General features: G+C 38.0%; 2 protein-coding genes and 1 long non-coding RNA gene across 3 annotated transcripts in view; 2 read left to right on the top strand and 1 right to left on the bottom strand.

Moving 5' to 3' along the window:
- Window positions 1-661, bottom strand: part of cUnh8orf74 (chromosome Un C8orf74 homolog) — a gene marked incomplete at its 5' end in the record, with an annotated part of 8,210 nt that extends 7,549 nt beyond the window's left edge. The window contains 3 exon segments of the mRNA XM_082142823.1: window positions 188-251; window positions 255-389; window positions 656-661. Of these exon segments, the coding sequence (XP_081998949.1) occupies window positions 188-251; window positions 255-389; window positions 656-661 (205 nt within the window).
- LOC309479530 overlaps window positions 1-22,023 on the top strand; it is a 130,667-nt gene that overhangs the window by 44,147 nt on the left and 64,497 nt on the right. The window lies entirely within an intron of this gene.
- On the top strand, window positions 1,608-20,291 carry rp1l1a (rp1 like 1a). The gene is made up of 4 exons (XM_082143385.1): window positions 1,608-1,742; window positions 9,282-9,939; window positions 10,931-11,108; window positions 11,394-20,291. Exons 2-4 carry the CDS (start codon window positions 9,304-9,306, stop codon window positions 18,137-18,139), a joined length of 7,560 nt encoding a protein of 2,519 aa, XP_081999511.1. The 5' UTR covers window positions 1,608-1,742; window positions 9,282-9,303; the 3' UTR covers window positions 18,140-20,291.

The following is a 22,023-nucleotide window of genomic DNA, read 5'->3' as shown; positions in this document are numbered from 1 at the left end:
TCCTAATCTCAATAATTAATTTGAAAACATATTAAAAAATAAAATAATTTGCGGAATATTTATTTCGCTATGAACAACAAAACACATGAACTTCAGGGCGTCCCTGTGATCACGTGATAAACAAGTATTTTGCGGTCATCAAAAGCATAGCAGAGTGGACCAAAAGGGACATTGTCAAATGACCCACCTTTGAGTTTCGGCAGGAGATCTTTGGTGATGTTTGCCACTTGTGCTACTGTTGACCACGACAGTCATCGTGTAATTGCTAACATCACATTCTCATACACAAACTCTTGATGTAAATACTGTCGTTTATCGTCACCATCAAACTCTGTCCAGTAAAAACAGCTGCTCAGACGTTCAAGACCGTCATCTCTCTGAAACAACACCTATCAGATATGAGGTTTTAGACAACAGGTGCTGTGTGTGTTAATGCGCACAGTCGTCCTTCACAGTCAGTGATACATGTAACGTTACTGTATCGTGACTTCGGATGCATCACGCGCATCTGCTTCGTGTTTCTCGCCTCTATCAACAAGTGCGCGCGCAGGTAAGAGCCATCGATTTTATGTCTCGCCCTGTTTATTTTAAGAATAAATTGTGTTTATTTGTGTGAGAATGCCGTAGAGTCAAAGGCAAATAGCTGCAGGTTTACCTTCATCCTGTAATGCGTGTATGGACGCCATCATGAGACGAATGCTGTTGTGTTTGTTGCCAGGGAAACCCAGAAGATTTATGTTCTGTTAAATAAGACAAACTCGAGCTTATGTGTAAACTTTAGACATAACAATATTGTGATTATAATATTAATTATTTGATAATACTGCACATATTAGACTCAATATCAAGTCATTTTGATATTGACATTGTATATCTATAGTGCGTATTATTATCATAAATAAATTACACTTGTTGAGGTATAATATTCATAATTTAATACATTTGATTCATATATAATAATATATTTAATTGAAACTGAAATTGAATTGACATGTTTGCCCGCTATAAAGGCATATAAACTATATAAGAATATTAATGTTGTCATTGATGTCATTTTTCCATGATATAACCCAACATATCATAATTTTTTAAATAATGGTTTTGTGTGGTAATCATGTCGTTTTATTTAAATAATTTGCCACAATTTTATACTAATTAATGTGAATATTTTATTTTAATGTAAAATTATTATTATTATTAATCATAATGTTGTTTGATATTCTGCTAAAAACTTTCTTTTTTTTTTTATGATGAAAAATTTGATTATTGCATGCTATTTGCCTCGGTAATTTTTTGATAATAATCTTGGGTTTACATAACAATGTTATAAATAACATTAAGATAAAATCGCTAACATGGCATAATGTATTTAACATGCAGTGTAACTTTTTGTTGGTCAGCACAGGCCAATAGTTTTCTATATGTGTGTATGCATTTCTATGCCTAAACCATGAGCAACAGCTCATTTTTGGAGATCTAAGAGTTAATTCCGTTTGGCACAGATGGCCACACAGTATAATCCTCTTTCAGAGGAGTCCCACTTCTCCTCCTCCTCCTCCTCTCTGGATGAAGGTCTGCCTGTGATAATTAGCCTAATGGAATGAATGACTGTGAATAGACAATATGCAGCTGTGGCATGTCCGTGGTTCGTCGTCGTGTGTGAAAAGTGACTTTCTTCACAGGAGGGAACGCCATGCTTTCATCCTCACCTGCTTGAGCCGGAGGAAGGAGCGCTCCTTTTTGTAAGAAAAACTGTTGAATTTTCTAAATGGATTACTCTAAAAGAATCGACAGAGCTTGGAGGTTTGGTGTCGGAGGATTTGGCAGTTTAGGCGAATTAACCTGTGCCTACAGGGTAAAGCCAATGTGTGGAATTAGGAAAGAGAATCAAGATGGCTGTATGTCTGGTTAATAAAAAGGTCTGTTTTAGCTTAATGGTTTTAGTAGAACATGCAAAAAAAAAAAAAAAAATTTTTTCCAATACAAATATCCAAATGAATCAACCTAAATCAATATACATTTACTTTAAATGAAAAATTGCTTATATTAAGTCTTGTTTCCTGAAAAATATATCAAAATTAAGAGAGTTTATGCTTAAAACATCAAAAATATCTGCCACAGGGGTATAAGAAAAATAATTTTGTTTCCCCTTTGAATTAAAGGGATAGTTCACCCAAAAATGAAAATTCTGTCATTAATTACTCACCTTCATGTCGTTCCCTGTAAAACTTTCGTTCATCTTCGGAACACAAATGAAGATCTTTTTGATGAAATATGAGAGCTTTTTGTCCCTCCATTGACAGCTACGCAACTGCCACTTTGACTCTTCAAAAAGTTCATAAAGAGATCGTAAAATTAATCCATATGAATTGAGCGGTTTAGTCCTAATTTTCTGAAGAGACGTGATCGCTTTATATGATGAACAGATTGAATTTAGTCTTTTATTCACCGGAAGCGCTGCACTATGTTTAATACGTGAAAAGCGTAGGAGACTGACATGGAAGAGAAGAAATTGTTGAATAAAGTCGTTATTTTTGTTTTGTTTTTTACTTTTCTTTCACACAAAAAGTATTCTCGTCGCTTCAGAATATTAAGGTTGAACACTGGAGTCACATGGGCTATTTTAATGTTTATGTCTTTACTACCTTTCTGGGCCTTGAAAGTGGTAATAACATTGCAGTCTATCTGGGGACAGAAAGCTTTTAGACTTCATCAAAAAGATCTTCATTTGTGTTCCGAAGATGAACGAAAGTCTTACGGGTTTGGAACGACATATATATATATATATATATATATATATATATATATATATATATATATATATATATATATACTTTTAACCACAAATGCTCGTCTTGTGTCCACGACTTCATGCAATTATGTAATCACGTTGGAAAGGTCAGGCGGTAACCTGACGTAGGTGGAAAATGTGGGGTAGGGCGAAAAACTCCATCTCATTTTCTCCTCCAACTTCAAAATCGTCCAACATCGTTGTTTTACATTTTATTTTATTTTTATTTTTTTGTAAAGGGCGTTTGACTTAGTCTTTGCACGTTCGCTTTGTAATCACTATGTCGGTACTTCCGCCTAAGTCACGCGTGACCTTTCAGCGTGATTGCATAATGTGTGGCGCATCACAGCTAGTGCAAGACGAGCATTTGTGACTAAAAAGTATATAAATGTTTATTCTTTTTAGAAAATGATCGATGGTTTCGCTAGATAAGACCCTTATTCCTCGACTGGGATTGTTTGAAGCTGCATTGAAACTGAAATTTGGACCTTCAACTGTTCAAGTCCACTATATGGAGAAAAATCCTGGAAAAAAACTTAATTTCTTTTCGACTGAAGAAAGAAAGACATATATCTTGGATGATGTGGGGGTGAGTAAATTATCAGGAAATTTTTATTCTGATGTGACCTAATCCTTTAATGACAGAATTTTCATTTTTGGGTGAACTAACCCTTTAAGTTTATTTCTCTAACCCCATTGGCAGATATTTGTTCTTTTGTTAAGCTTAAACTCATTTAATTTTGAATTCAAAACCAGTGATTTAATTTAAAACTAATTACAAGTGATTTTGCATCTCAAGTAAATGTACCTTGATTTAAGAATGTTTAGAAACTGTACTGAGGATAAAAATACTGAAGAAGACAGTCATTTTTTTGCAGTAAGAGGTCTAAGCTAAAATGGGAAAATGCTGTGGATTACAGACTGAAGTATTATTTGTGTGAGAGCTGATAATATGTTTCACAGATGTTACCAGCAGATGAACTGATGCATTGCTTTGAACGTCAGTGTCAGTGGTTACAAATGCTATGAGTGTAGGCTAGCTGTCGCATTATATAAATCATTTCTTATTATGTAGTATTTACAATTCTCATTACAGATTTTTTTTTATGTTGAAAAGTGACTAATATCTAAGGCTGTTAAGTATATCAATTAAGCGTTAATGATATTGGTTATTATAGGCCTTTTATAGGCATTATGGAAATCATTTTACACAGTTTTAAATTCTTTGCTAATTATTTAAATGATCTTGAACAGATCTGTTGTTTTTGTGTCCCCTCCCTTTCTCCTACATATCCCATGAGTCTTAAACGTGTCTCAGTAATCTGACAGCGTTGTATTGCAGGTTTCTCCCAATGGGCTGCCAAGTTCTCACTTACTAATTGTGGAAATCATGTGTAGCACTTTCAACTGTTAATTTAACCTATAGAGATTTATAATTAGTGTCAAAAATATGCACCTCTCAGAGGTGTTTAGTAATTAATTAGCTCTAAATGAGCTCTGTGCTTGGTGTGCCATTGCAAGAATCGGAGGCGTCGAAATCAAACATAGAATGTTAAAAGATCCGTATTAATGTTCCCTCAGCTTGCGCGTAATAGTGGGTCACTTAAGAGTACAGAGGATGTGCTGTCTTTTCCTGAGATTACAGTAAGCCTGTGCTTTGGCAGTACTAGAGTGAGCAACAATCACTCATGTCCTGTTACACTATGGTAAAGTTTAGTTTTTAAATTACTTTTGGCCAGTAAGCAATAGACCGGAACACCCTAGCAACGCCTTGGTAACCACTCCGAACATCTTAGCAACTCAATAGCAATGTCTTGGCAACCATCGACAATACCTGAGCATGCACAACAAGCATCACTCCTCATCATTTTATACAGAAAATGTCTAGATTTTAATGTCTAGCAAAGCACTTACTTCTGTTACAAATTAAAAACTGCATAAAATATTAAAAGTGCTAAATGGTTATAGAATGGCACTGCGGGATTCTGAGAGAGTAAGCAGCCATAGGCACTATTTACATTCACTTTCATCTCAAGGTGTCCTTAGAAACTGAAAATAAATCTGTTTGAATTAAGTACCAGTTTGATATTATTAGGAGCATTAATTTTCAAACCATGAGGAAGGTTCACACGGGATATTCATTGCAGTCAGTTATTCTATGAAGAGTTCAAATCTGCTATGTTGTCATTACAGATTCTATAGGCTATTTAAGTTAAATTGCCTAATGTGTATGTCAAATCTGAATTTCATGAAGCATGTTAAGAACATATCAGGGTATATTTCACCCCCAAATATAATGAAAGAAAATTAAAAAATATAATTATATAACTTAGTGCTGTCAAAGCGATTAATCGCATCTAACATAAAAGTTTGTAAAAAATACATATGTGTTTGTCTGTGTGCCATAGCAAGTATTGGGAGCATTGAAATCAAACATAGAATGTTCAAATATCCTTATTAATGTTCTCTCAGCTTGCGCGTAATAGTGGGTCACTTAAGAGTACAGAGGATGTGCTGTCTTTTCCTGAGATTACAGTAAGCCTGTGCTTTGGCAGTACTAGAGTGAGCAACAATCACTCATGTCCAGTTACACTATGGTAAGGTTTAGTTTTTAAATTACTTTTGGCCGGTAAGCAATAGCCTGGAACACCCTAGCAACGCCTTGGTAACCACTCCAAACACCTTAGCAACTCTATAGCAATGTCTTGGCAACCATCGACAATACCTGAGCATGCACAACAAGCATCACTCCTCATCATTTTATACAGAAGATGTCTAGTTTTAAATGTCTAGCAAAGCTCTTACTTCTGTTACAAATGAAAAACTGCATAAAATATTAAAAGTGCTAAATGGTTATAGTATGGCACTGCGAGATTCTGAGAGAGTAAGCAGCCATAGGCACTATTTACATTCACTTTCATCTCAAGGTGTCCTTAGAAACTGAAAATAAATCAGTTCGAATTAAGTACCAGTTTAATATTATTAGGAGCATTAATTTTCAAACCAAGAGGAAGGTTCACACGGGATATTCACTATGCAGTCAGTTATTCTATGAAGAGTTCAAATCTGCTATGTTGTCATTAAAGATCCTATATTTAAGTTAAATTGCCTGATGTGAATGTCAAATCTGAATTTCATTAAGCATGTTAAGAACATATCAGGGTATATTTCACCCCCAAATATAATGAAAGAAAATAAAAATATAATTATATAATTTAGTGCTGTCAAAGCGATTAATCGCATCTAACATAAAAGTTTGTAAATAATACATATGTGTGTGTCTGTGTATATATATATATATATATATATATATATATATATATATATATATATATATATATACAGTGTGTATATTGATTTGAAGGCACCAATATAATTGAACTGTTTTATATAGTTTTTTTATGTAGTAATTATCAAGTTCTGGCAGTCTAAATACGTCTAAAAATTTTTAGTCAAGCTCGCATCAGCTGACTCTCAGCTGATCCACATCTACCAATAGAAATAAAACTGTCACCGTATACATATAAGCTCCTTCAGTATTATCAGCAGCTATCGCGTTTCTCAGGAGCTAATTACCCTCCTCCACCCCCAGCTCCTCCTCTCGTCCAGTCAGGATTTGGCATTCTGATTTCCCTTGAATCAGAATAAATTCTCGAATTATGTTGTACTTTAAAATCTTGAATTAAATATATTTGCAAACTTTCATGTTGGTTCTGTTCTGTTTACCCCAAGGGGGATTATTGCTGCTCTCCCTGCTCTTATCCATGCTAGGCTGCATGGATGCACAGGGAGTTCTCGCCCAGAACGGAACCATACCGCCAATCCAAACTGTATTGCTAACTGTCAATCGTATTTGACGGTAGTGGTTCTGACAGAAGTCTAATTGTTATATAATTAAGTTACATAAAATTATATAAAAATCTATCATTGTAATAAAAAAAAAAAAGTGTAACATGGATATTTGTGAGATTCACCAATAAGTGTCTTATGATTGTTTGTAGTTGTTTCAAATGAATATACTAACAGGAGTGGCATGTTAGGCCAGTCATCAGATATAAGCAGTTGAGAACTGGAGTGAATTTGACAGCAGATGTATTTTCTACCTCTGTGTTTGTGGAATAAAACAGCCTGTGGTCAGCCATACTTATGTGGTCAAAAAGCAGACGTCTCGTAGCTCTGCGCATCTCTGTTTATGCAATCCTGGTGTCACTGTCATGTGTCTTACACTCCCCTAGAGTTCAGTGAAATCTCAAGATGATTAAAGAAGCTTTTCGTTCTATCCTTAGCAGCCAATGGCCCTGATTAGTGGCCCGACTATTTGTGGGAGGGCTTGTAAACCTGTGTCACTGCAGTCGTTTGCTTGGATGCTACCTGGAACGCTGCTCTGTATAGTCAGATTTTATTGTTATTTTTCATTTTTTATACAGTTTTTTTAGCATCAGATATGATAATGTATTCTGTAAATGTAAGTATATTGTTTCATATACTATACTTTTTTTTAGATTGAGCTGGGCTACAGAACTAATGTTATTTTAACCATCTAAATTGCCTAAATATTTCTAAATATGCCTAAATACGTCTATATATATATATATATATATATATATATATATATATATTATTGATAAAGCTAATTGTTTAGTGAAAACATGAGCTTGATGCAATATGTCATGGCTTGTGTGGTCAGATATAGATAAATGATCTACATTTTATACAAATAGAAGAGACTATGTTAAGATACTGCCATTAAATGTTTTTTTCCTCCTGGTACACTTTTATTTTTCAAAATTTTGTTATATGAAATCTGGTAAAACTATCTTTGCTCTCAGTTTGATACATAAACTTTGCTCAGAGATGATGCACTTGAACTTCTTTAAATGTTGGATTAAAGTTGCCTATTAAGGACTAAGTACTAAATGCAATTTAAGAAAGTCTGTAACTGTTTCTCAACGTGCATGAGATTAACCTCTGAACTGGGGCCTAGTTTTACTGTTGCTTATGCTACATAACATCACATGTCATCTAAAGTGTAATAGTTTAATACAAGTTTGACTGAGTCCTCATGGCATGACTGGATTGCAGTTATCACAATATCTGTGTTTTCTGTAATACCATGGTGTTCTTTGGTATTTAGGGGTCCAATGATAAGGCCATGGTTCATTGTATGAATATGTTAATCATAAAGTTCCATGGTACTGTATAGATCAAAGTACCATGGTACTCCCACATTATTTTGTGATGCTGATGTCTTTAGGGTGGTTCTTTGCCTCCACATCGTGCTGTAAAGTCATTTAATGCACAGCTAGCCGTGGATTATCCCATAATTAAACTATCCAATAGTGATATTTTATCAACTATATTTCTGAATGAGAGTTTGAAGACTGATTACCTGTCTTAGCTTGAGATACCCGACATATTTTAATGCCCTTTCACACCAAAGATAGCTATAATGATAACAATAAAGACAGTCAGACACCGTTCTAAAAAAAATTCTAATAAATAAAATAATAGCAGACTTAACACCACGACTTTAACGATTACAGAACAGAGAAATTATATTGTTGAAATGCCTTTCAGAAAGATTTTTTTCAGCTGATGAATGATAAAAACATAACAGCCAATCAGAATCCACCAGACTTGAAAGAACTCAAGCATTTAAAGCAGAAGAGGACGCTTAAGTTATAATAAACTGAATTATATCGTCCACTAGTGTGGACGCTAATATAGTAATCTGCTAACACTTTAGTTTAGTGTCCAATTCTCACTATTAACAAGTTGCTTATTTGTATTCATATTACTAGGGTATTGGTTGTTTATTAGTACTTATAAAGCACATATTAATACCTTATTCTGCATAACCATATTCTACATCCCTAATCCTACCCAATTCCTACCCAATATCTAAAATTAAACAACTACTATACTAATAATTAATAAGCAGTAATTAAAAAGCAGGAGTTTGAGGCAAAAGTCGTGGTTAATAGTTAGTTAATTGTGAGAATTGTACCCCCCTAAAAGTGTGACCAGTTATCTTTATAGTTATCATTCTTAGTTGAACGGGGCTTTAGGCTTGATCTTGGTGTTCTGTTCCTAGAAGAGTTCTCAATTATGTTTCATTTAAGTATCTCACTTTGTCTCACGTTTCTCCTATTCCTTGGCAGAATAGATAATAGAATCAAATAGAATAGAGACATTGAGTCATTGTTGACAATGACATATGGCAAGACTAGAGCCATGAAATTAATGTGGATTTGGTCTTGGGAGATTTTGATGAGAATTGTTTGAGTTTAGATTAAGTATTCTGATTACAGACTGATTTCTTGGCAAATCTGAGCACAATTTGAGACATTGTTGAAACCTCTTCTCAAACCCTACAACAGAGACATTACTAGGGTCTCCATTTAATCAAATTTCTTTCCAAATGTATGGGATTGATTTTGATTGTGAGTTACAGATAATGTCATTTACATTTCCAAACTCTTCCCCACAGTTTGAACTGACGTGGAGGAGAGATGCAGAGGGCGGCCCCAGGCTTCTTCGACGCCGATACCCATTTTCAGAATGAACAGTTTCCTCATCCTCCAGCGTCGTCTTTTTGCTCCAGCGTGAAATTGTCCAGCCCAGCCAAGAGAATTACCTTCTACAAGAGTGGCGACGCTCAGTTCAAAGGGGTCAAGATGGCCATCCACAAACGCAGCTTCAAATGCTTTGATGCCTTATTGGATGACCTTTCCCAAAAGGTTCCTCTGCCTTTTGGTGTGCGTACTATCACAACCCCCAGGGGCACCCACAGCATTAAACATTTAGAGCAGTTTGAGGACGGAGGCTGTTACTTGTGCTCTGACCGCCGCTACGTCAAGCCAATCAACATAGAAGCTGCAGGGAAAAGGCCCGCTGTCTGGCACCACCACAGCCACCCACATAATACTCGCCGGAAGCCCTCCCGACCTGAGGAACCCCCATCGGGACATCAGCAGCACCATCGGCACCCCAAAAGGATTGTTCTAGTGAAAAACAATGACCCTGCTATTAGGCGATCCATCATTCTGAGCAGACGAACTGCTCGAAGTCTTCGCGTCTTCATGGACGAGATTTCAGAGCTAATGCAGTGTCACGTCAAGAAACTTTACACTCTGGAGGGACGCAAGGTCAGGAGGATTTCATTTCTTCAGCCATTCTTTAATTAGCCGGGTGAAGTATTTTAGGAGGAAGGTGTCAGGTCAGGACAGAACTGCAAGCCCTTGGAGATAAAAGTTGTTCTAGCTACTTACAGTATCTAAATGTATCTTTAAGGGTTCGTTCACCCAAACAAAACATTTGTGAACTCTCATTTTGTTTCCCACACATATGATTGTCTTTCTTCTGTGAAACACAAAAGGAGAAATGAAAGTATGTTTACATTGTTCTTCCATATAGTGACAATCGGCGCTATAAAGGATAAAAACGATCCATAAGACTTGTTTGCTAGTGTTCTGAGGAACAGACCAAAATTGTATTCAATAATCATTTTTTACTGAAAAACTTGCCCTCCACCATAGCTGACTAAAATCTTTTTCATGCATGCACATATTCTGTATTGATGGCAATGTTGCCAGTGGTTTTTGCGTGTCTCATAACCAAACATTTGAATGAGTGTATGCACTATTTGAGCACTATAGGGCAAGAGTTTCAGCGAATAATAAATTTCACTATATTTGTCCTTTTTGGAGTTTGACAACCCCATGCAATGCTCATGTACATTAGTAAAATAACTTTCTGCAAAGCATCTCTCTTTTGTGTTCCATGGAAGCCATACAGGTTTGAAACAAATATTAAGAAGATGAGTAAATTACTCCAGAGTTCTCATTATGGGTTGAACTATTTTTCTATACCATTTAAAATCAGCATTTTGTGTTTAATTGGTTAATTAACATATTTACATAAATTAATATGCTGCTATTGTCATTGGAGGGAACCATTTTATGATTTAGGGTTCACAATTCTAAAATGAATCTATTAGTGAAACTGTGTTAAGCATTTTAGATCAGTCACAAATAAGGTTAAATTGTCTATGTAGACAGTGATAGTAAGTATTTGTCTCTTAGTGGATTTGACTCATTATATGTATTTTGTCTTGTGTTTATTCACTGCTCTCCATAGATTGACAGTATTCAGAGTCTGATGCAGTGTCCTAGTGTGCTGGTCTGTGTGGGTCGAGAACCCTTCAGACCATTGCTTATGGAAAGCTTGAAGAAGCACTCAGATGAAAAGCTTCCAGGAATGCGCACAAGGTCTCACTCTAGTATCTGCAGTGAAGGTCATGAAAGCAAAAAGAATGGTAAATATTTGTTCTTGTTGTGTACACAGTTCGGGATAACTATCATTTATATTTATTTGCTTTTGGTGAATCATCATAGTGATTAACAACCCATCTGCCCATGCACGTCTAATAATAGACTGAAGGTGAAACAACCATCCACCACCAACTCAAATGCAGTTAATGTATTGTCAGCGCTGGTGAATCAAGAGCATGTTTCAAATATGCATAGATATAGTTGCTTGTTGAAAAGATGTGATTAATCTTAATTTATTAATATTTTTTTCTATTATTTTGTTTTAACAGTTAACTTTGGCCTGGAGACAAAGAAAAGCATTATCCATCCAAGATCCGACTCCAGTAATAGATCTACAAGATTCTCTCTTTCTTCAGAAAAGTCCTATCAGAATGGATTATGCGTGACACCAGGACAGTCCGGCTGTGTCAGCACCTGTCCTTACGTTAAAGAAGCCATAGTGAATGATGACATTGAGAAGAGAGTGCTTGTTAATAAAGATGGCAGCCTTTCTGTGGAGATGAAGGTTCGCTTTCGGCTTTTCAATGATGAGACTCTCCTGTGGTCCACCGAGATCAAGAAGTCATCAAAAAAAGAGAATGACTCTGGCTTTGTAAAAGACGGCGATTATCTTCAAGCTAAAGCTGAGTATTCAGACCCAGACTCCATCTCTGCATCTGAGGAGACTGATGAAGCCTTTGCAACAAAGCTGCATCAGAAGCATCTCGATGAGTCACTTTGTCAGAACTGTTGCAACCACTGCCAAGAGTACGACATCTGGAAAAACCCCATGCACAAAGACCCGGGGACCTGCAAATCACCCAGTTCCAGTGGATCAACTCACAGAGTTGTCAGCAAAAAGTCATCAGTGGATAGTACGCACACAATTTCTCGCTCCAGTGGGGAATACACCGAGCATGTGGTGGAAAAGGCCTTGTGCTTTCAGCAGACAATGGAGGAAGGGGAGACCAGAGTAGAATACTGTGCTGTAAGTCATTGCTGCAATCGAAGTGAAGTATCATCTGCTGGAATCCCGTCAAAGAGCAAGAGATCTTGTGAGGACAGCTGTGAGAGTCACATTAAAAGTAGATGTTCTCATAAAGAACCTGAAATCTCTCCTACGCCACATTGTGCGGTCATTAAAGTCATGGAAGAGCGTCCGATTTCTGCAGTCAGCAATTCGTCCAAAGTGCTTGCGTCTTTGAAGGAAGATCTGGATGATGATGATTATGATGAGCTGCCTCCAAGCATCTCGAGAGTTTCACACTGGTCTCAAAGTGACCATCTTGAGAGTGATGATCAACCCAATTGTGTTCATTGTTGTGGTCGCCAGACTTTACCAAGATCTTTTTTGTCCCCCAGACCTCCCAGTACAGAATCAAGCAGTGTTGTTCACTCACTGAAGCTCAAAAAGTATAAAACCACTTTTGCAGCACCAGTAGAGCAAGACGGGATGTGTACAACATCTCCAGTTTCAAAAGTGTCCTCCAGATCCCATCCAAGTCACTGTGGAGCCATAACCCCAAGTTCAGCTTGTAGTACAATTTCTAGACATAGCCAAGCATCTTGTAAATCTAGAGACAAAACAAACAACCCTGAATCCAATGCATCAGATGCTCTGGAGGTATGTGATGGTGAAGCTGAAAACAGATCTTTGAGTGCCACGTCAGGTGTGTCAAGAAGATCTGGCAAGTCAGCTGTATGTTCATGCTGTGGTGTGAATAAAATATTGACTGAGAATCCAGAGGGGAGTGAACCAGAGAAAGCTGATTCCATAATGTTGAGGTCAAACAAATCTGCTGCATCCATTTCAAATGCTTATGAAAACTGTGAACCTGTTAATAATACATTGGAAGTGGAAGCCACACGGGAACGCTCTGAGTCTGCTCTGTCTAAAAATTCAAATGCCTCTTCTTCTTCAAAAACCTCCAAAAGGTCCAACCGCTCTGCTCATGAAATGTGTTCTGTTGGGAAATCATTGAAAAATGAGCATAATGAAACAGAAAGTGTTGAAGTAAGAACCAAAAGTGCCATGTCAGCAATGTCAGCCAGGTCAGACTTTATTATTTCAGAGAGAGAGCTCACACCAGCCTTGGTCCAGACAGAAACCGGTGAAGCTGGAGAAAAAAGCCAAGAAAGAGCTGTCAGTCCAATGTCTGCCCATTCAAATTTATCAGCTGTATCGAAAACATCCCACAAATCAAAATCTGCACATTCAGAGAAAGCTAAAACGCCTAGATCTTGTAGTCCAAATGATTTCAAGGAAGTGCCATCAAAGTTACTTAATTCTCAGGGTGATAAATCAGAAAGTGCTGCTACTCAAAATCATACTACGTCAGATAATCATTGTGAACAAGACACAGAGTTTCTTCAAGAAGTGAGATCAACTAGTGCCATGTCTAACAAATCAGACCGATCTTCTGAACATCCATCACATACATCAGAGCAAACAACTAGGTCTGTCAAATCTTGTTGCGACTTACAAGACAAAGCCACTCCGAAGTCCATCAGTTTTGATGTTCAGTGTGAGCCGGAAACTGAATTAACCACAGAGGAAAGACTATGTAGTTCACTGTCCAAATGCTCAAAAGTTTCTGTAAAGTCAAATGCATCCTCAAAGCATTCACACACAGAGTCTAAATCTAAGGAACGAGTTAACAGTGCAATGTCTTGTAGGTCCTGCAAATCAAACCACAACTTTTCAGAAAACACAGTTACCTCAGTACCAAATTATGTAACACCTGATGAATGTGCAGCTCCAAAAAGTGAGTCAAAGAGAGCTACCAGCACAATGTCTCAGACCTCAGAAAAGTCTAATGCCTGCTCTGAAAGATCCGTCAAATCCGGTGCAAAGAGCCCTGCCTTCCAGGAAGTGGATAATGGCAAAAGCATGACACAAAATGCCTTAACTGTGACCACTCCATTGCCTAGGACAAAGAGGTCTCCATCTCCTAGATCAAACCATGACACTAAAATTAAGACTAATAGTCGAGCAACTAGTGGGATGTCAGTAAGCTCTAATGTATCCTCGCAATCCCAAAAATCCAGTAAATGTAATTGTCACAGCTCCTCAAGTGGTAATTTGAGAGAGACGGATCCTGAGAAGCAAAAAGAGGATGCCAAAGATGAATCTGAAGAGAGCTTGTCAGGAAAATCAAAACTGTCAGCTAAATCTCTTATCAATAACATTAAGTCTTCAGCCAACCAGTTTGATGAGCCTCTAAGCCCAACATCAACAGCGTCTGTTTCTATCCGACTAGGAGAAGAACACAAGGGTGATGACTTTGATGAACGATCAATCAGTGGCATGTCAGCCACCACAGAGGACGGTGGACATAAGATAGAGAATGTAAATGGAGTGGATCTTGAGGAAAGGCCAAATACAGAAGTGTCTGTGAATTCTGCAATTTCAGACAGACCCCAAAAGTCCCATCACATGAACTACAAGGCTCCTGTTCAAGCCCTCTCGCCTGTCTCAGCTGAAAGTATTATGTCAGCAGAACTGAAGAAAAGCAAGTCTGGAAGCCAGTTAAATGAAAACAACATCAGAGTGCCCTCCACTTTGTCACTGTCATCTTTACAAAGTAAGACACCCTCCAGAGTTTCACAGGGAAGTGCTAAAAATACAGCTATGAAAGGAACAGATTTTGAAGCTCTCAACAACACCAACCATGCAGAAATGACTAAAACATCCTCAAAACATGACAAAAGTGAAACAGAATCTGGAAAAGCTACACCAGCAAGTGACTGTTTACTTTCTTCAAAAGCCTCTGAACATTCGATGAAGTCCAAAAATGCCCCAAGTACTAGAGAGAATGATAAAAGATCTAAATGTTCTTCCCAATGTTTGGAAATAAATGGACTGAATATAAAATATAACTGCGATAATGATAGGGGCATGGTTAAGTCTCTTAAATCCTCCTCATCAGACAGAAGATCTGTGAAAAATGATACATCCAGGCCAAATTCAGCGGTAATGTCTGATATTTCCCAAAATTGTAGAAGTCTACCACAAGAGATGCCAAACAAGAAAAAAACATCAGTCAAGCATCCTGATTCCTCAAGCAACAGTGTTTTATCTCAGGCACTTTCAGCAGCAGATTTGTTGAGAGATATTATTGGTAATGCAAGACCAGTGAGTAGAGGATCAAAGTCAGTTGTCTCCTGCAAAAATGTTGACAAGGTAGAAAATAAAAGCAAAAAAAGTAGCAGGAGCAAGCACGAGGAAGTCAGCATATCATTGGAGTGCAACAACAAGGAACCGATGCCGTCATTCTTACCGAACGCTTCCCCTACAGAAGTTGTGAATGACTGGCTTAGGAAGATTCCCATTGAAGGCCATGTTTATGAAATGGATGTCGAACTCACTGAATATATGAGCCTGACTCAAGGTGATGAGGACACTTCTCATGCACCACAAAGCATAATTGAGGTTGAGGAACCTCAGGAGGATCAAGCAAGTGAGAATTATATCCAGCAGGAGACCAACAACAGTTGTGGTGAAAAAGCACAATTGGAAACTCAATTGGAAATGGATCCCGACCCTGAAACATTAACCAAACAAGACGGTTTACAAAAGCAGTGCCATTCTTCGGTTCAGGTCATGAAGGTTTTACTGGGTCCAAAACTAGACAGATCCAGTAGTTTACCTGAAGTCTCCCCTGTTTATGGCAGAAAATTAAGCCAGTCTGCTCAAGGGCTGTTGGACTGCCTTGCAAATTTACGATTGATTGACTCAGACTCTAAAAACGAAAAGCAACGGAAATATAATGAAATCATGATGATCCTACAGTCGCTCTGGCTCCAAAAGCCCTCTGAGGATGAACAGAAAAAGCAGAACACAATGGAACATCACTTCGCCGAGGATGAATTCAACCCACGGTCTTCATCTGGGGTTGATGTTAGCAGCGGCTCCACCTGCTCTGTTAAAGGTAGCATGAATGGCGTAATAGGAAAAATAGAGACCACTCATGGCACAATACCACCAATTGCCGAACAAGAGGCATCAGTGGAAGATAAAGATGAAGAAGAAAATGAGGAAAAGTCTACATCTCCTGCATGTGAATGTTTAGATCCATCCAAAGTTCTCTCAGATCCAGTAACTCCAGACATTGCAGAGCGAGTACAGGGGAGTCCAGTGAACACACAACTGGATGATGAAAAAGAAAATGGCATATTACACGAAGAAGATGTTGAAAGCAGTGATAATAAGAAAGAATCAGATCAAACACCACAAACAAGCTCTGGGAATGAGAGTAACACAACGAAATCTCAAGAAAATACAAGCTCAGGAACTCCACCGTCTGTTCAGAGAGCTCCGCTAATTAAAAGAGTTTCACAGGACCCAGATCCTGTTTGGGTACTGAGCTTATTAAAAAAGCTAGAAAAGCAGTTCATGTTACATTATGCAGATGCCATGGCAGAGTTCAAAGTGAGGTGGGATTTGGATGACAACGAGATGCTCAATACAATGATCAGCGAACTGAAAGAGGAAGTACACAAACGGATTCAATCAAGTATTCACAGAGAATTGCAAAAAATCCAAAGTCGGGCAGGTAGGGGTCCGAGACCTCCGGGAAATACTCTGTCGAGAGAGTCTACGGCCCAGACTGAGCAGCGACGCAAGCGTTTTCGGGTCATGCGCAATAAGTCCATCACCATGTCAAGGAGTGAGGAAAATTACACTGCATCTGGTACTGAATACAGTGATCAACGCAGTGACGATGAATACTGCCCATGCGATGCATGCATGAAAAAGAAAATGGTGTCAAGGGCAGTCCAGCAAGCTCAGGCTTTGAGTTTGGCTCCAGTTATGATGGAATTTGATCTGCGGAAAATTTTACAAATGAAAAAGGATCCAGCCAAACCTTTAGAATTGAAGCTGGAAGAACAACACACAACCAACTTGGCTGAAGAAAACAACTTAGAAGTGGTTCATGACGAGGTAGAAGATACAAAAGATGTTACAAGAGGCCATGATGTTGAGACGGCAGATCAAGAAGAGCCAGATGGTGCTCTCAATGCAGTAGATGGTGAAAACACAAACAACATAAAATATGTATCTGTAGACTCTGAGAAAATAGATCAAATTGAAGAGGAAACAAATGACAAAAGAGGTGATGTGGAAGGTGGTGAAGATGAGGAGGAGAAAGAAAGTGAGCATGCGAAAGAAGTGGTAAATGGTGACACTGAGGGGAAAGAGGAAGTAGAGTTTGTTGAGGAAGAGACTGAAAAAGGAGATACAGAAGAGGATGGTGAGGAGAAAGACTGTCTTAAAGGAGACACAGCAAATTCAGAAAACAGTGGTATGGATGCGGAGGTGGAAAAAGAGAATGAGATGATAGAAACTGGTGAGGAAACCGAATCAGGTGACAACGGAGCAGAAACTGAGGCTGGGGAAGAGAGTACAGAAGATAAGTCTGCAGAAGATGGCAGTGAATCAATTAAAGATGATACTCCTGAAACTACTGAAGGTGAAAAGTCAGATGAGACACCAAATGAAGAGTCTGCCAGTGAGATGAATGCTGATGGAAGTCAAGATGGATCTGCACAGGACGATGCCGAGGAAGATGGGACATCAAACACAGGACAGGACGAGGACCAGCCTGAGGAAAAGGCCAATGTGCCAAAGGTAAAGATTGAGGATGAGGTCGAAGGAGACACAGAAAATGAAATAGACAAATGTAGCTCTGTTGAGGAAGATTTTAAAAATGATGATCAATCTGATGAAACTGTTGCTGTTATCTGTGAGAGCACTCTAGCAAAACAGGTAACAAGAACGTCGGTGGAATCTCAACCAGGATCCGTGGAGAACTGCACAAATCAGACAGCGCAAGCTAAACTGAAAGATCTTCAGAGTTTCATGGAGAGTGTTGAAAGTCAAGGAGACAACATGGTTGTGATTACTAAACAACCACCATACAAAGAGCCACATGGACCAGGAAACATAAAGAACATGTGCAATGGCTTGACTGAATGGCAAGTGTCTCCTAAAATAAGCAACAGGGCCAAAAAACTAAAGAATACGAAGGATTGACAATGATGTTATGGTGAACAATAAAGAATTTTAATATTTCGTTGTTAAACCCTCAAATAAAGCACTTTATTTTTGATTGCTAATGATCCCTTAGATGGGACTTTAATATTTAAGATGATTAATCTCTCTTCAAAGACAAACAGCTAAAGAGAAACTTTGAACAGATATCAATTCTATATATTGTACACTGTATATTTCCATGTAGTCAAGGTATTTTATTGACATCTATTTAACCTATGGAATCATATACACAGGCAGTGAAATACTTTATAAACAGAGTTTTACAGTCACAGAACATTAGACTGATACCTTTTGAATTCTCAGGGTGCTGAATGTTAAAAGTATTATTATTTACATGCATTGTTAAACCAAACCTCAACCAGTGTTAGCATTGCATTACATTTATTCCATATGCTAAATGGCACAATTATATTTCAAAATATATAATTGCAGATGTAAGAATGGGCTATTACCCAAATTAGTATGAGAGACGTTCAGTTTAGCAGCAACCATGACTGAATATTTCGAAATGATTTATTTATTCATGAAAGTGAAAAGATGTTCTTATGCTGCTAAGTGGTGCTTAATGCTGCATTTTACATTGTAAAACATCTTGACAGATGTGGTACTTAAAGCATCCTTGACCAAGGTTTGTTGTATGTTGCTATTGTATTGTATCATTTAATAAATGCTCAATTCTGAGAATGTCATTTGTTGTTTTCTTAACAGGCCAATGTCAACAGTAAACTAAACAGCAGTATAATGTTATGTTTAGGATTAGGGGTTTATTCTAAACTCCCATCCATAAGGCCAGAAAGATGCTCAGTAAATGCAGAATGCTTGAACAATTGTGTGACAAACCTTTCAATGTCACCAAACGTCATTAAACTGCTTGTGTTGCTTCAGGTATCTGGCTATAAACATGTCAACAATTAAACTAACTGTTAACTGACTTGCTCAGCAAGATTCTCTTTATTGTTCCTCTGGCAGTTTTTTAACTGTAAGCATGGTGGCAAATTTGTTCAGATTTTTGTAGCTAAAGTGTTTGTATCTACATGTACTTGTGTGCATTATGTTTCAGGCATAATTTATCCTACCTGTTTGTGCTCCAAACACAATTAATTCCACAAAACAGACTTAAAGATTTTGACCTTGCAGACGATTAACATGTGAGTTAACAACACCACTATAACGTGTTTTTGAATCATTTTTTATTTCATTATTATTGTTCTTCATTGTCAAACGTGCTTCCTCGTCGGTGGGTACACACACTTGAGCACAAATACTTGCTGCAGAGTTCGAGTCCAGCAGCTTGAATAGTTATTGCGTCATTCTAATCTCATTGCATTTGCATTGGGAGTATCTTTAGCTGGGTGAGAGGATTGAGGTTGACTTACATCAGTCATTAATCTAGTACAGCTATTAGTCAATAGCCTGTAAATATAGGTCATAATTCAGCAGTGTGCATAGGCTGTCACACTGGCCTGCACTTTACAGGAAATTTACAGGAAACCTTCAATCTCACATAGCCTAGGTGTGTTTATCCACTTAACTCCCAATATAACGCCCCCTTGTGTTGTGTTGGAAACATTAACATTAAGGGCCCTATTTTAACGATTTGAAACTCAAGTGTCAAGCGCAAAGCGCAAGTAACTTTGTGGGCGGGTCTCGGCGCTGTTGCTATTTTCCCGGTGGGATAAATGCCTCTTGCGCCAGGCGCAAATCTAAAATGGGTTGGTCTGAAGTAGCTTCATTATTCATAGGTGTGGTTTGGGCGTAACGTGAAATAAACCAATCAGAGCGTCATCTCACATTCCCTTTAAAGGGATAGTTCACTTTGAAATTAATTTTTGGTATGTTTTAGCTTACCTCAAGGGCATCCAAGATGTAGGTGTCTTTTTTTCCACAGTAGTTTCAATTTTGATATTTTTAGGTCAAACCGTTCTTGTCTGTCATTCATATAATGCAGGTCTATGGTCATTATCTCAAAACACAAGCACAGAGTCCAAATTAAAACAATTCCCCGTCCTCCAAATTAAACAATTCCCCATCGTAAGTACACATTGATGGCCTAAGACACGAAACGAGCGGTTTGTGTGAGAAAACGAACAGTATTTATATCGTTTTTACCACTTATACGCAGCCATGTCCGAGTGATCTGATCTGACGTGTACGCAGACTGGTGCATAGATATAAGATGTCGCCTTAAAGACATTCGTTCCAATGAACTGCCGTAGACAAGGCGACGTCTAGTGTGTATATATCTATCAGTGATGCGCGGGTCAATGTATAAACAACCCGGACCCGACCGACGTTTTCAACTAACCCGCCCGCAACTCGGACCGAAAAAAAAAAGAAAGAAAATATTGTACCCGACCCGCTTCCTGACCCGCATTTTTTAAAAGTAGGCTAGTAAATGCATAGCAAGAAATACACATGACAAAGCCAGCACTTTGGTCATTATCTTTCATTATTTCGGCAACTTTGCTCTTTCTGTTTGTGTATTTGCGGAGCTTCCACTCCCCAGTCTTCACCTTTTCTCTTGCCGCCTCCATCTCTACCTGCAGACTGAGCTCGTGCGTCATCTTCGCGCCAGTTATTCAGCCAATAAAGTGTAGGCCTATGTATTTCATAGAAAATTGCATGTGAGCGGAGTGGAGCGGGAGCAAGCGGGCGGATCTTGGACAGAACGCAGAGCGGCATTTTTAAAAGGATGGAGCGTCGCCCTATTTCCCGCTCCGCGCACACCAAGATTCTGAAGCATGCTCAGTCAAGCCTGACTCAGTCTACTGTTGATGACTGCAAGATGGATTCTATTTTCAGTCAAAACTCGGCTCAATAATGGAGTTCAAAAAGTAGGCTACTTCAAAAAGGAAAATAAGAAGTCATACAGGTGTAAAACTAACTATTATGTGGTAGAAGAAAACGACATCGTTTCAGTCAGTAGGCCTAAAGATTAATTTTGGAATCTAAAAAGACACATCTCTCGAAAACATGCAGTGTGATATGTGAACACGCTGGGAAGAAAGCAAAAGGTTAGCAAATTGAATATGGTAACTTAAAGTGTAGCCTAAATTAAATACAGCGTAAAATGCAAACAATTGATACAAGCCCATTTAAATTTTAATCCTGCGCGCTGCGCACAAGTTCAGTTATAAGAATGTTGTCCTAATAGTTAATTTAGCCTAGGCCTCCTTTTAAAACGTTTATGTATATTTATTTTATATTTTTGTTTATATAAATTTTATTTATATTATTAGGCCCATTTATTCGTTTTATTTTACAGCAGTTTGTGTGTACAATGGATATAAGCCCATTTAAATTTTAATCGTGCGCGTTGCACAAAAGTTAACTTATCAAAATTCTGGCCTAATAGTAAATTTACTTTTAAAATTTTTATGTAGGCTATATTTTTGTTTATATAATTGTTATTCATATTATTAGGCCCATTCATTCGTTTAATTTTACAGGACTTGGTGTAGGCTATATTCCTTCTTACATAGCCTAGGCCTAATTTGTCATTTGAAATAAAACATTTCTATTTGAAAAATGTTGTTGTTGCTCATTAGTTCTTTAGGAGGTAAGGCTGTGGTCTAAGCTACAGTGATATAGGCTACATGTAGATTTTTTTTCCCCTTTTTGGAGCGAGCGGGGGGCGATTTGAGTGGAGCGCGGATCAAACTGCGTTGAGCGCTGATCGAGCGATAATGAGCGGAGCGGCCTGATGTAGCTTTGAGCGGGGGAGCGGAGGGGTGCTCCGTGAGCGATGAGCGAAGATTCTCACCGCTCCACTCCGCTTATGCTCTCTATACTACTATATAAATTACAAAGGTTTAATTGGCATCTTTATTTCAAACGACCCGACCGACCGCGACCCGAATATC

The sequence above is a fragment of the Leuciscus leuciscus genome (genome assembly GCF_965113295.1).
Source record: "Leuciscus leuciscus genome assembly, chromosome: 17".
Taxonomy (NCBI): domain Eukaryota; kingdom Metazoa; phylum Chordata; class Actinopteri; order Cypriniformes; family Leuciscidae; genus Leuciscus; species Leuciscus leuciscus.
This window is presented reverse-complemented; position numbering and strand designations above follow the sequence as displayed.